Source organism: Symphalangus syndactylus, chromosome Y, assembly GCF_028878055.3.
Source record: "Symphalangus syndactylus isolate Jambi chromosome Y, NHGRI_mSymSyn1-v2.1_pri, whole genome shotgun sequence".
NCBI classification, from domain to species: domain Eukaryota; kingdom Metazoa; phylum Chordata; class Mammalia; order Primates; family Hylobatidae; genus Symphalangus; species Symphalangus syndactylus.
This window is the reverse complement of record NC_072448.2, coordinates 18,870,734-18,883,202: the sequence shown is the minus strand read 5'-3', so window position 1 is coordinate 18,883,202 and position 12,469 is coordinate 18,870,734. Positions and strand designations below refer to the sequence as shown.

Here is a 12,469-nt window from a genome sequence, read left to right as displayed (position 1 = left end):
CCTCTGCCCCACAAAGCACAGGGATTGCAGGTGTGAGTCACCTTGCCCAGCTAAAGCTGGTAGTTTTTAAAAAGAAACTCAGCCTAGTTAGGAAATTTGTTCAGCTTCCAAGGGAGACTTCACATATGCCTACTTTTGTATCTATTTATGTGTGTACCAACAAAGGAAATTTTCTACAAACAATACAATTTACTCTCCTATTGCATTTGCTTTTGAGCATGTGTAGCACTAAAATCAGGCATTTTGCATTACATGTATCATTTTATTCTGAATCTATTAATACAAACATTACATCTAAACATACAGTTTTCAAATAGCCTTAAAAATTATGAAATTGCTTTTTTTCCTCAGCTGCCGCCAAGGTGCTCGGTCCTTCCGAGGAAGCTAAGGCCACGTTGGGGTGAGGCCCTCACTTCATCTGGCGACTAGCACCGCGTCCGGCAGCGCCAGCCCTACACTCGCCCGCGCCATGGCGTCCGTCTCCGAGCTTGCCTGCATCTACTCGGCCCTCATTCTGCACGACGATGAGGTGACAGTCACGGAGGATAAGATCAATGCCCTCATTAAAGCAGCTGGTGTAAATGTCGAACCTTTTTGGTCTGGCTTGTTTGCAAAGGCCCTGGCCAACATCAACATTGGGAGGCTCATCTGCAATGTAGGGGCCGGTGGACCTGCTCCAGTAGCTGGTGCTGCACCAGCAGGAGGTCCTGCCCCCTCCACTGCTGCTGCTCCAGCTGAGGAGAAGAAAGTGGAAGCAAAGAAAGAAGAATCCGAGGAGTCTGATGATGACATGGGCTTTGGTCTTTTTGACTAAACCTCTTTTATAACGTGTTCAATAAAAAGCTGAACTTAAAAAAAAAAAAATTATGAAATTACTTCCTGGGTGCAGTGGCTGATTCCTGTAATCCAAGCACTTTGGGAGGCCAAGGTGGGCAGATTATGAGATCAGATTGAGACCATCCTGGCTAATAGGGTGAAATGCTGTCCCTACTAAAAATACAAAAATTAGCCTGGCATGGTGACACATGCCTGTAGGCTCAGCTACTCTGGAGGCTGAGGCAGGAGAATTACTTTGTAAAAAATAAAATAGAGGTTCCTCTTCCAAGACTTTCCTCCCCATCTAATTAGGAATAAATATTAACTCCTCTTGAAAGGAAAATATATTCAAAGACCTGTGCTAACATTCTTAAATATTTGCTAGCCATAATAAAGAAATAAATGTAATTTATGTTCTAAACTCCCACAATTTAATCTCCACATTTGCCCTGGCATGCTTTTACTGGTCCAACAATCATTCAGTCATAGCCTGTTCCTCTTCTTAAGTTAGAAGTGTTTTTACCTTTCTCACCATTCGACAAGTTACTTTCTTCGTCGTTTGTTCTCCTCTACTTTTGCCTCTTTAAAAAACTTCAAAGTTGCCAGTCAGTCAGGACAAATACAGAATGTGAGGTCCCTTTCCAGCCAATGGAAACTGGACACAGCTGTAGGGAGGATGCATCAGGTTATAAATGAGCCTGTCTCCTTTGTTTGATGTACTCTTGTGGCAAAACTGCTGGCAAGTGTATCTTTCCTGCAGGAAGTAAAAATGGCCTTGCTAAATAAATTAAATTTATGTTCAAGTGCTATTTTTTTATGGCACAGGAGAATGAGGATTTTAAACAATTCATTGGCAATCCATATGGGGCTGCATTCTCCTCCAGGGGTGGTCTCCATTCCTCTCTTATCAGGGAGTGCACTGCCCTAACTCATTGCAAGTGCCTCATGGGTGAGAAATGGAGACACTCCAGGTATGAAAAAATAAACTCAGACTCTCAGCTATGCAAACAAAACAAAACAAACAAACAAAAAAAAAAAAACAAGAAAAAAGGGTGGCAGGCCTGGGGGGAAGAAACTGGCCAGCAACCTAGCTTAAATGAGCCTCACATACTGCAGTGACAACTCTGTGCACAAACCAAGGAAGGAGAAGTCACAGGAGCTGGTAAAGTATCTCCTTGGTGGTCAAGACTCAGTAAAAAGTCACTAGATGGTAAAGTATTCCTTGGTTAGGACATACCAAGGAGAGAAAAGCCTCAGGGGTGGTAAAGTTTTCCTTAGTCAGGATGTCTTGGAGGTTAAAAAGAGATGATAAATCCCCACAAAGGGGAGTTGAAACTCAGAGAGAAGTGAGAAATCCCCTGGGGGAGTTGAACCTCAGAAAGAGGTGAGAAATTCCTGGGGGTGTGTTGAAACTCAGAAAGAGGTGAGAAATCCCGGCAGGCAGGGGGATTGAACCTCGGAAAGAGATGAGAAATCCCCATTAATGGGGGGTTGAACCTCAGAAAGAGGTGAGAAATTCCCATTGTGGCAGGGGGTCGGGGGGCATTGAACCTCACACAAACCCCTGGTAGTAAGAAAAATATTCAGAACCCGCTTTCCTTTCTTCTTGGGGGAAGAAAGAGTAGCTCCACTCCCAACGGTCTCTCCCCTAAGGGAGGGGGAAAGAGACGAGAGGAGAGGAGAGGAGAAAACAGTGGCATAGGTGGCTGGCAGAGACAAAGGAAAGACTGGCAGAGAAGAAAAAGAAACTAGGGGCCGGGCACAGTGGCTCACGCTTGTAATCCCAGCACTTTGGGAGGCCAAGGCGGGCGGATCACAAGGTCAGGAGATCGAGACTATCCTGGCTAACACAGTGAAACCCCGTCTCTACTAAAAATACAAAAAATTAGCCGGGCGAGGTGGCGGGCGCCTGTAGTCCCAGCTACTGGGGAGGCTGAGGCGGAAGAATGGAGTGAACCCCAGGGGGCAGAGCCTGCAGCGAGCTGAGATCGCGCCACTGCACTCAAGCCTGGGCAACGGCGAGACTCTGTCTCAAAAAAAAAAAAAAGAAAAGAAACTAGGAAACTAGGAGAGGAAGTCAGAGAGAAAGAAAGCAAAAACAGCAAGCACAGAGCCAAACAGCAAGGCAGGCACTCCAAGCATTAAGTCCTTCTCCGGAGCCTGGCTTTATGTGAAAAAGAGGTCAGGGACCGGCTCTGGGAGGAGAGCAGATGGAGGAGAGCAGAGGAAGTGGAAAGGCATAATTCTTTCAATTTGCAGCAGGCATCTGCCAAGCCTCTGAGCCAGTGACTGCCCAGGGCCCAGATTCCAGCTGCACAAATCCAACCCTGCCTGAGAAACTAAGTGTAGGAAAAAAGGAAAGAAAACTAAAAAGGAAAATTGAGGAAAAAAAAAAAAAAACAATAAAAATAATTAAAAAAACAGGAGAAACAGACAGCAGCAAATATGCTGGGACAGGGCCAGTGCCTTGGCCCATCACCACTTGCAGCAGGAGCAGGGGAACTCGGGAGAAAAAAGGGAAACAGGATGACACACAGAGAGAGGAAAATAGGGTGCAAATAAGAGAGAGAGAAATAGAGGGGAAGAGTAAGTAAGAGAGAAACTGGAAGAGACAGAAATCAAAAGACAAAGAAGGTGAAAGTAGGAAAAAATAGTATAAAAGGAAGGTACAAAGTTAAGACATGTTGGAAATTGTCTGTGAAAGTCATAAGAATAGCTATACAAGGAAATTTATGCAACAAATATGGTATAATTTAAAAATAATTAGGCCTCCTGAATGTAAAATTATTAAAATTATTTAAAAAACAGTTTATGTACAAGCTATGTAAGAAAAATAAAATATACTTTTAATAACAGGATTATAAGGAGTCATAAGAATATGCATTTTTACCTACATTAAAGGTTAAAAAATGTGTTTTAAAGGTTTAAGCAAGTTTTAAAATATTAATTGTAAAGAGTATAAAATTCTGTGTGTAAACACATTGGCTAAAGTTAAAAGGCTATCAGCCAGTTTTTCTGTGAACTGGACATTAAGATTAAAGCACAATAGATTTTTCCTAAAGCACTAACCTGCTCTTTAACAAAAATTATAAATGTTAAAACGAATCTATAAAATTCTTACCTTATAGTCAGACATTAAAATTAGATAAGTAATGTCTACAAGATTTTATTAAAATTAAGGTTAACATTAATAGGACATTAATATAAAGATAAAATTTAACTTCTCTGGTATGAAATCATACAAAAATTTGTCAAATATAAAATGATGTTTAGCTTTCTGAAGATCTAAAGGCAGCCAGATAAGTCACAAGGTTCCTCATCCCAAAGGCCACAGTACACAGGGGTGGTAAAGGCCACAAGAAGACCAAGGCATTAAGAAGGGGCAGGGCTGCAGCATCCCCTGGACAGCACTGAACAAGAATGGACCAGGAGGTGTCACCATGAGGCCTCAAGCCCCAGAATATGCAGCAAAAAATCATATTCTTAATTTATCTTCCACTTTTCCTTCCCTCAGAACTAAAAGTACTTTAACACAGGTAACACTCCTAGAATTTCCAATACACCAGCACCAGCCTGAAAACCACGTCCTCATCAAAAGATAGAAAGAAAAAACTCAAGCCAGCCTGGGAAGAACCATATTTTATGCTGTTAACTGCTGAGACTGCTGTCTGCACAGCTCAGAAAAAAAAAAAAAAAATGGACCCACTATACTCAAGTCTAAAAACATCTTCCTCCCAAAATCATGGGTTACTGTACTAGAATCTAACTCTACTAAATTAAACAAAGCTTAATTTTCATAAACCTTCTATATTCCTTCCTTTTCTTTGCTTATTCTGTTACTAGCTCCTTTGTTATTAAGGTAACTAAGTCTGACTCACCTCAGACCACTGCCTTTAATGCTTCCTCTGTCATACCTTGTGGAAATATAAAAGATCAACAACAGCTAGCCTTTTCACACAAATACTTATGTCCCAGCTCTAACTGACACAGTTACCCTTAGCACTCATTGTTGTAATGACCTGAAGCCAAGATGCTGAGTTTCTGCTCCTTCAGCCTGGCAACCTTGTAGTAAATGGGACTATGTCCTTTAAACTACTCATGAGCAAAGTTGAACCTCCACAAAAAAGGTTTTTGTGGATCTAAAACCCCTCATCTATTTCACTAAAAGGACTACCCCTTCTAACGCTCAGCCTTACCAGTGTAACCCAGTCCTTCTCTTTATCACCACCACCACCTTAAGTAACTCTAGACCTACCCTTATTCAAGATGGGACCCCCTAGGTATTATAAAAATATTGATTATTTCCCCGTCTCCCCCTTTTTCAGTAGTCTCAGTTCTAGATCCCACCCTGGTTGCTCCTACATCTAGTAAGCTAAGGTGTATGTTGTAAAAATAAGAGATCTAAGACAGACCTTAGCCATCAAGACAAAAAATCAAGATACAAATGCCTGGCTAAAATGAATTAAATTATCTGTTCATACTTTAAATAAAAGCGATTATTATGCTTCTATACATGGTACGGCAGAGGCCCAGATTATCTCCTTTCCACTTAGATGGTCTCCTCATCCACCAGATATGGAGTGTATGGTGGCTGTTTTTCAAAATCTCATTGCTTGGGCTAATCCATCATACTGCTGTCTCTCTGCTACTTCCTAAAATTCAAAACCCTGAAGGTCAGCCCCCGGAGGGCAATCCAGCTTCCACCTGTAAATGCCAAGTTTTCTTCCTACCTCTCATGGCAGGGGGAGAATTTGCTGTTCCTTGGAAGCATAAAAGGATACAAAGAGATGAAGCCCTTCCAAGCGCTTGCTGATCAGTTCATATTTAGTCATCTCAAGCCAAGGTATGGTGGTACTGTGGAGGACCTTTACTGGACACTCTGCTAAATAATTGGAGCAGTACTTGTACTCCAATCCAATTGGCTAGTCCCTTCACTCTGGCATTTCATCCATCTAAAAAGGTAAAACCAAACACAACAGGCCAAGGAAAACTCCTTGTAAGTCCTTTGATCCTCAGGTTTACCTAAATGCTAGTAAGGTCCTGTGAGAAGTGCCAAATAACTTTAAAGCACAAAATCAAATAGATGCAAAATTTAAATCCACATTGTTCTGGCAGGTAACTATAAAAAAAATTAATTTAATTTTCACCACATTCACTCTTGTTATTGGTATACTTATTCTTGTAGACTGTTGTATTATTCCCTGCCTTCAAAGCTTCATAAAAAACTTGTCTCTGCCACTCTTACAGAGTTAACACCTAACTCTCCTCCACTCTTCAAAAAAAAATGGCTTCTCTTAGACAGACAAACAAAGCAATTAAGTCAAAACATATTAAACAAGTTTGAAGAGGAATTATGAAATAAAAAGAAGGGAAATATTGTAAAATGTAAAATAGAGGTTCCTCTTCAAGACATTTCTCCCTGTCTAATTAGGAATAAATACTAACTTCTCTTAAAAGCAAAATTTATTCAAAGACCTGTGCTAACATTCTTAAATATCTGCTAGCCATAATAAATAAATCAATGTATTTTATGTTCTTAGCTCCCACAATTTAGCCTCAATTTTTGCCCTGGCATGCCTGTACTGGTCCAACAAGCATTAGGTCATAGCCTGTTCCTCTTCCTTAGTTAAAAGTGTTTTCATCTTTCTCAGCATTCCACAATTTACTTTCTCCTTCTTTATTCTCCTCTACCTTTTCCTCTTTTAAAAACCTCTAAGTTGCTAGCCAATAGGGACAAATACGGAACACAAGGTCCTATTCCAGCCAATGGAAACTGGACACAGCAGTAGGGTAGACATGTCAGGTTATAAATGAGCCTGTCTCCTTTGTTTGGTGTACTCTCATGGCAAAACTGCTTGTGAATGTACCCTTTCTGAAGGAAGCAAAAATGGACTTACTAAATAAATTAAATTTATGTTCAATTGAAATTTCTTTACAGCACAGAGAACAAGCATTTCAAACAGCTGTATCCCAGGAGGTGAAGGTCGCCATGAGCTGAGATCACACTACTGCACTCCAGCCTGGGTGACGGAGAAAGTCTCTGTCTCCAAAACAAGAAATTACTTCAGAAAAAATTCCTTTTCATCTTAATACTTCAAAAGCTTCATGGAGGATATTAGTATCTACCTTTCCACACAAAACCAACCTGTTTATTGTAGAGGTACTAAGATAACTATGCAGAAACAACATTTTAATTTTTAATATGCAAGCAAGGTTTCATATGCAAGAACTATTATTTTAAATATCAACTGAAGTCTTTTTTCAGATTGGCTTCCCCCAACACCTTTTCTAGAAGCCCTGTAACTTGAGGTATCATATGCTTCACAAGGAGCATGGTGTACCCTATCCACTGACAGTGGATATGTTAACTATTTTCTGCCACTGGGGCTCACCACCACTGGAATAGAAATCACCACAGCTCCTTGAGTAACTCTCCTGACTTCTATAATACCTATCTCCTGTATTGTTGTAATCATTGTGACCATTTCCACTGAAGGGCATCTGAGGACCTGGTGCAGGTGGTATACAAGAGGTCCCTGCAGGGTTGATAAAATAGTAGTACTTCTGTTGAACTACACTTAAACATGTTTACTGGTATCACTAAACCATGAGTCAGTTTAAGTACTATTTGGAAATATCTGCTTTCCTCTTCCCATGTTAACAGGATATTAACTATGAGTGCAATAGTCAAAATGTTTTATTTAAAGAAGTGTCAGAGTAGTATTATAAAGCTTAAGAAAATTTATTCTAAAATAAACGTTGAGCCACATTTTCTGAGAATTTATTGAAGTTCTAACCTTCATATAGATCCCTATGCTATATAATGTTAACATTTCCCAATATTCAAATAGGTTATTTTTGTTCCTTTACAATTTTCCTTAGTATTTCATTAAAATAATGATCTGGTCTATTAAATATAGCTTTATAATTTATAAATCATACCTGGACTCTTACTATAACTCTGATACACATCTTTCTAAGAACTTCCAGTTGGACATTCTAAATGATCTCTACCATGGCCATCATAATCACTATATTAAAATTATGTTTTTGTTTGTCAGAATGAAAAATTTAAGTGATCTATTGAACAAAACCAGAAAATGTTATAGTACCATAGTACCTATATTCTCTAGAGGAATGTTCATCCCCTTGAGAATGACCATAATCATGGCATGCATAGTCTTTATGTGGTGGAGCATAAACCCAGGTGTTTCGGGAATTTGATTATTTCTGCTTGCATAAGTTAAAGCAACAAATTTTAAATGATGAAATTACAGTATTCAAAACATAATCTGTTTACAACTTAAAAAAATAAAGTGCTAGATCGCTGTACAGAAAAGATAGATAGTTTTCATCTATCAACACTTTTCTATAGTTTTCATCTATCAACACCTTTCTATACAACCAATACTCCTCCATCTAATCAATGCTCCTCCATCCAACCAATACTTTGCAATTTAACCACTGCCCCTCCACCCATTCAAAGCCCCATTATTGAATACATGGTCCCCCCAGCCCACCCATAAGCAGCATGGAGGCAGACCCACATCTCTCCTGTGTGCCGTCACCTCCCTGGTGCTCTTCAGGAAAAGGAGGCATATCACAATTTCATCAAAGGGAGGAAGGCACATCTTTTCAGTGATCCCTGCTCTAGGGCTACATTAAGAAAGTGCTCCAAGGGAAAATACAAAGACAAAGCAGAGGGTTGAACAATGTCACCCTTTGATATGTCCATGGTGGCCATCCACTAAGGTAATCCTGATGCTTTGCCTCTTCCACAGACCACTGGCCTGACCCCCAAGCTATCTTGCCATGCCTCCATAGAGTTGCCCAGCATGCACATGGCCAGTACCAAGATTTGGTGGGAGATAGGTGAGATGCAGGCTCTATCTGTGACCAAGAGTCTGCCCTGTAAGGTAAGGTTGTCTCCAAGGACAAGGTGGGGCTTCAGAGCCAGAGCCTGGGAGTTTAGCAGCAGGCCAGGTTTCTTTGTTAAGGCAAGCATGGGACTGTCCAGGATGAATGTGGGTAGACAGAACACTGAGGCATTGCAGTAGAGTTGGGTTCACCTTTGCTGAAGTCGAAAGCTGTGTTGGCTGTGTGGAGGTGGATGACACCTATATTCCTTTCCCTGCCTCTTCCACTGGGATCACAAAGGAAAGATGATGTAGGCAGGTCCCAGGCCCCCTGGCCATGTAAGACAAGGCAGGAGAGAAGGGCCCATGGCTTCTGCTCCCTGAGATGCAGGTGTCTGCATTTGTGACATATCCTTCTGCTGCCCACAGGATGTCGTGGCTGGAGACATGAGCAAGAAAAGTCTCTGGGAGCAGAAGGGAGGCTCCAAGTCCTCATCAACAATTAAGGTAGAGCCTAAATGTGGTTGGTGCAAGCCGTGTGGGTGCAGCAGTGGTGGGCAAAAAGACCTTTTCTCTGTGCACTTGGGAGGGCTTCCCAGAGGCAGAAGCAGCAGCATCTCCTTTCTGCTGTTCTCACATTCACTCTTGGTCTCCTTCCCCAACAGAGCACCCCATCTGGGAAGAGGTGTATGTTTGTGGCCACTCGGCATGAGAAGTATGATAAGGTCCTTGTAGAAGGGGGTCAGGTGCCCTGGGCTTGGGCTCAAATTTGGGGACAGGGCACCAGTGAGGGCCTGATGGTAGGGCAGGGGATGTGGCACAGGCAGGGCTGGACACTCACTCAAATTCAGGGGCGGGGCCACCCATCTGGGTTTCCTCCAGGTGCTCTCTGCCAGGTCTCATGGGGCAAGGCGGTGAGGGCTCTAGGCTCCAGGGTATGGTAGGTTGGGGCTATCAGCTCCGTGACCCTGGCTATAGCCTCTCTGTGTGGGCACTGAGGCCTGGAAGCCTGATGTGGGCTGTGATACAGGGGAGTGCTCAGGCCAGGGACTGACAGCATGGGCTGTGGTGGGCAGCAGGCAGCTGTGAGCCACTGTGACCAGGTGCTGGGTCCTGGGGGAACATGAAGCAGCATCTCTGTCCTGGCTGTTGGATCCCCCTTCTGGGGCTGCCCTGGGGAGCTCAGGGGTCCCATCCTGTGGGGATGTTACCAGCTGGATGTGCACCTGGGTGATGTGGGTGAACCTAGATTTGGTGGCTGAGACAGGGATGAAGCCACCAAGGGGTTGGGCAGGTTATGGGGTTCAGGCTACAATCTGGATCCCTGTGGCCTTGAAATGAGTAGCTGGAATTCTGCGCTGGGTGAGGCTGAAAAAGAATGTGGACTTCTGAAAATGTGATGCCATGTGGTGGATGATGGGGCTGTGTGGGGTGCGGGTTAGGGCAGCCACCATGCAGGGAGCCTCAGCAGGGCACCGGGCTTCTGGAAAGTGTAGGACTTTGGCAGGGTGCAGGACCTCAGCAGTGTGTAGGGCTGTGACCTGCTGGTCATGCTGGCCTCACTCACAGGGATATGCAGGTGTGGAAGGTTCTGGGTGGGGTGAGGTTTGCACCACCCTTCATGTTCTTGCAGACTGCCTTCCTCAGGAGTTTCTGCAGATGCCGGTTGTCCTTCCCTGGCTTGGGCAGCAGGAGTGGTGGGGGTCGAGGAGTTCCCTGGAGGCTTGGGCCAGCCTGCTTGTGTGAAATATATGGGGCTGAGATGAGCATGGCTTCCTCATGGTGTGGGAGGTACAGTGGTCAGGCCAGCCGTATTCCCTCTTGAGGTGGGAGGCTGGTGTCTTCCTTGGTCCAGGCAAGATCTGGGGCAAGGCATCTTTTGGTGACACCCACCTCTGGGGTCTCAGGTATGAGTCCATCACCCAAAGACCACTCAACAACTTACAAGACTATATTCCAATCCCCATGCATCCTGATTATTACACACGGCCTCTTGGGAATGGAGTCAGAAGAGCAGTTTCCAGCCACCACCTCATAGTTTTGAAACGCCTCCTCCTCCAGCTGGACCTCACCATGTAGAAGCCCTGAAGTCGCTCTAAAGTCAAGATCTTTAGGGTCCTGCAGTGGTTTATCATAGGCAGCCTTTTTCCCAATGACTGGCCAATACTGCCTGTACCATTTTCCTCTGCTTAGGCAGGCTGACAGCTCTTACAACTGAGAGCAGGAGCCTGCTTCGCTAATGCACATGTGCTAATCTCAGGGCACCAGGCTTGAGCTGTGAGCTCTGGCTAGCATCAACATGAATGCCACTATTGCCTAGGGACAAGACCCTGTGGATTGGTGGAGAAGGAGACCACCATGGAGGTGCCTTGGTGGTGGACTGTCACCTGTCTTCTCTGGGAGATCCATGGGCTCTGGATAGAGTCACAATGAATGCCACCATTGCCTAGTGAAAAGACCCTGTGACTTGATGGGGAAGGAGAACTCCATGGAAGTTTGTCGGCAGTGGTCTCTCCCCTGTCTACCCTGCAGAATCCAAGACATAGTCCCATGATCCTAGGAGAGGGCAGATGTGAACTCACCTGAAGAAACATCAAGCAGAGCCCAAAAATAAACCATGCACCTAGGAGAAGACAGACATGAACCAGCCTGAATAAATGTCAACTAGAGCCCCAGGAATAAACTGTGAAATCCCTAAGGGTTCAAAAATATCTTCAGGATGCATTAGATCTTCCTAGACATTGTTGGCATGAGTGTTTTGAAACTTGCACCACTGCGATTTCTAGGTACAGCCACCTGTATTCCCCACAGTTGCTTTCTCCCAGATGGGGTTTCCTGATGAACCACACAGTCTCATAAACCACTGGGCTGTGTGTTTCTGTGGGAGTGTTGTGAGTGTTTTATGTCTCTGTGTGTGTGTGGCTGTGTGTATGTGTCTTTGTGTGTTCCTGTAACTGGAGTCTGCTTAAAGGAATATGGCAGCTCTTCCTTTTATTGATTATGGCAACCATTTGATGGCCTGTCTGTGTGGCTTTCCTTGGGCTGCAAGTCATTGTGTTCTTTATTTTTTTTCTGTGAATCATGAAACCGCAGTGAATTGGTAGGCTGGCTAAGACCCGCTAGAACCAAATCACCTCCCTCTTTAAAAAAAGCCACTCTGCTAGAAAGAACAGGAGCACCCCAAACCCAAGAACAGACATCTCCCAGCATTTCACTGTCCTGTAGCCAACCCAGGGAGAGACAGTAGCAGTGCTCTCTGCAGGGCCCCTTGAATTTACCTCGAATTCAGTTCCCACCTGAGCAGCTGCTGCTCATCATGATGGGGGCACCCCAATGTCTTGGGATTTAATTCTGGGACAGAGAGTGTGAGCAGCAATAAAGTCAGATGGGGGTAAGGATACAATGTGGTGAGGGGTAGATGGGGTCCCCCAACTTCACCTGCAAAATAGGTGAAGACAGGTGACACAGAAGTTCCATCCAATGGCATCCCCACATTTTCTTAATTGAAGGAGCAGTCCACACCCTGTCCTGGTGTTCAGGTAGGAGTATTCCAATGGGCAAGGGACATTTGGAGTGCAAACTGGGGCCATCCTGACAAACACTTGATTTGACGGCTTTCATACCTGGAGACAAATATGAGTGGGATGGATTGATGCTGGGTGGGGTATGGCCTCCACACTTCCCCCTTCCTTTCCTGACTTCGATGTTCCTTGTCGGCTTAGAGTTTCCTAAGTTTGGCTCAACGTTTTCCACATTAAACGTTTCCCACTTCATGGAGGATGATGTTCATTGGAATC

General features: G+C 43.9%; 1 protein-coding gene and 1 pseudogene across 2 annotated transcripts; both read left to right on the top strand.

Moving 5' to 3' along the window:
- The window catches only part of LOC129476708 (uncharacterized), a 99,624-nt pseudogene extending 90,034 nt beyond the window's left edge, over window positions 1-9,590 (top strand).
- LOC129476761 (large ribosomal subunit protein P1-like) lies at window positions 398-827 on the top strand. Of its 2 annotated transcripts, XM_063635445.1 has the most exons (2): window positions 424-540; window positions 616-827. In XM_063635445.1, the coding sequence occupies exons 1-2, from the start codon at window positions 470-472 to the stop codon at window positions 812-814; spliced, it is 270 nt and encodes an 89-aa protein (XP_063491515.1). In that variant the 5' UTR covers window positions 424-469; the 3' UTR covers window positions 815-827. The 2 variants fall into 2 exon arrangements, with proteins under 2 accessions (XP_055125593.1, XP_063491515.1); XM_055269618.2 differs by having other exon boundaries at window positions 398-827.
- Window positions 9,591-12,469: the final 2,879 nt, after the last annotated feature.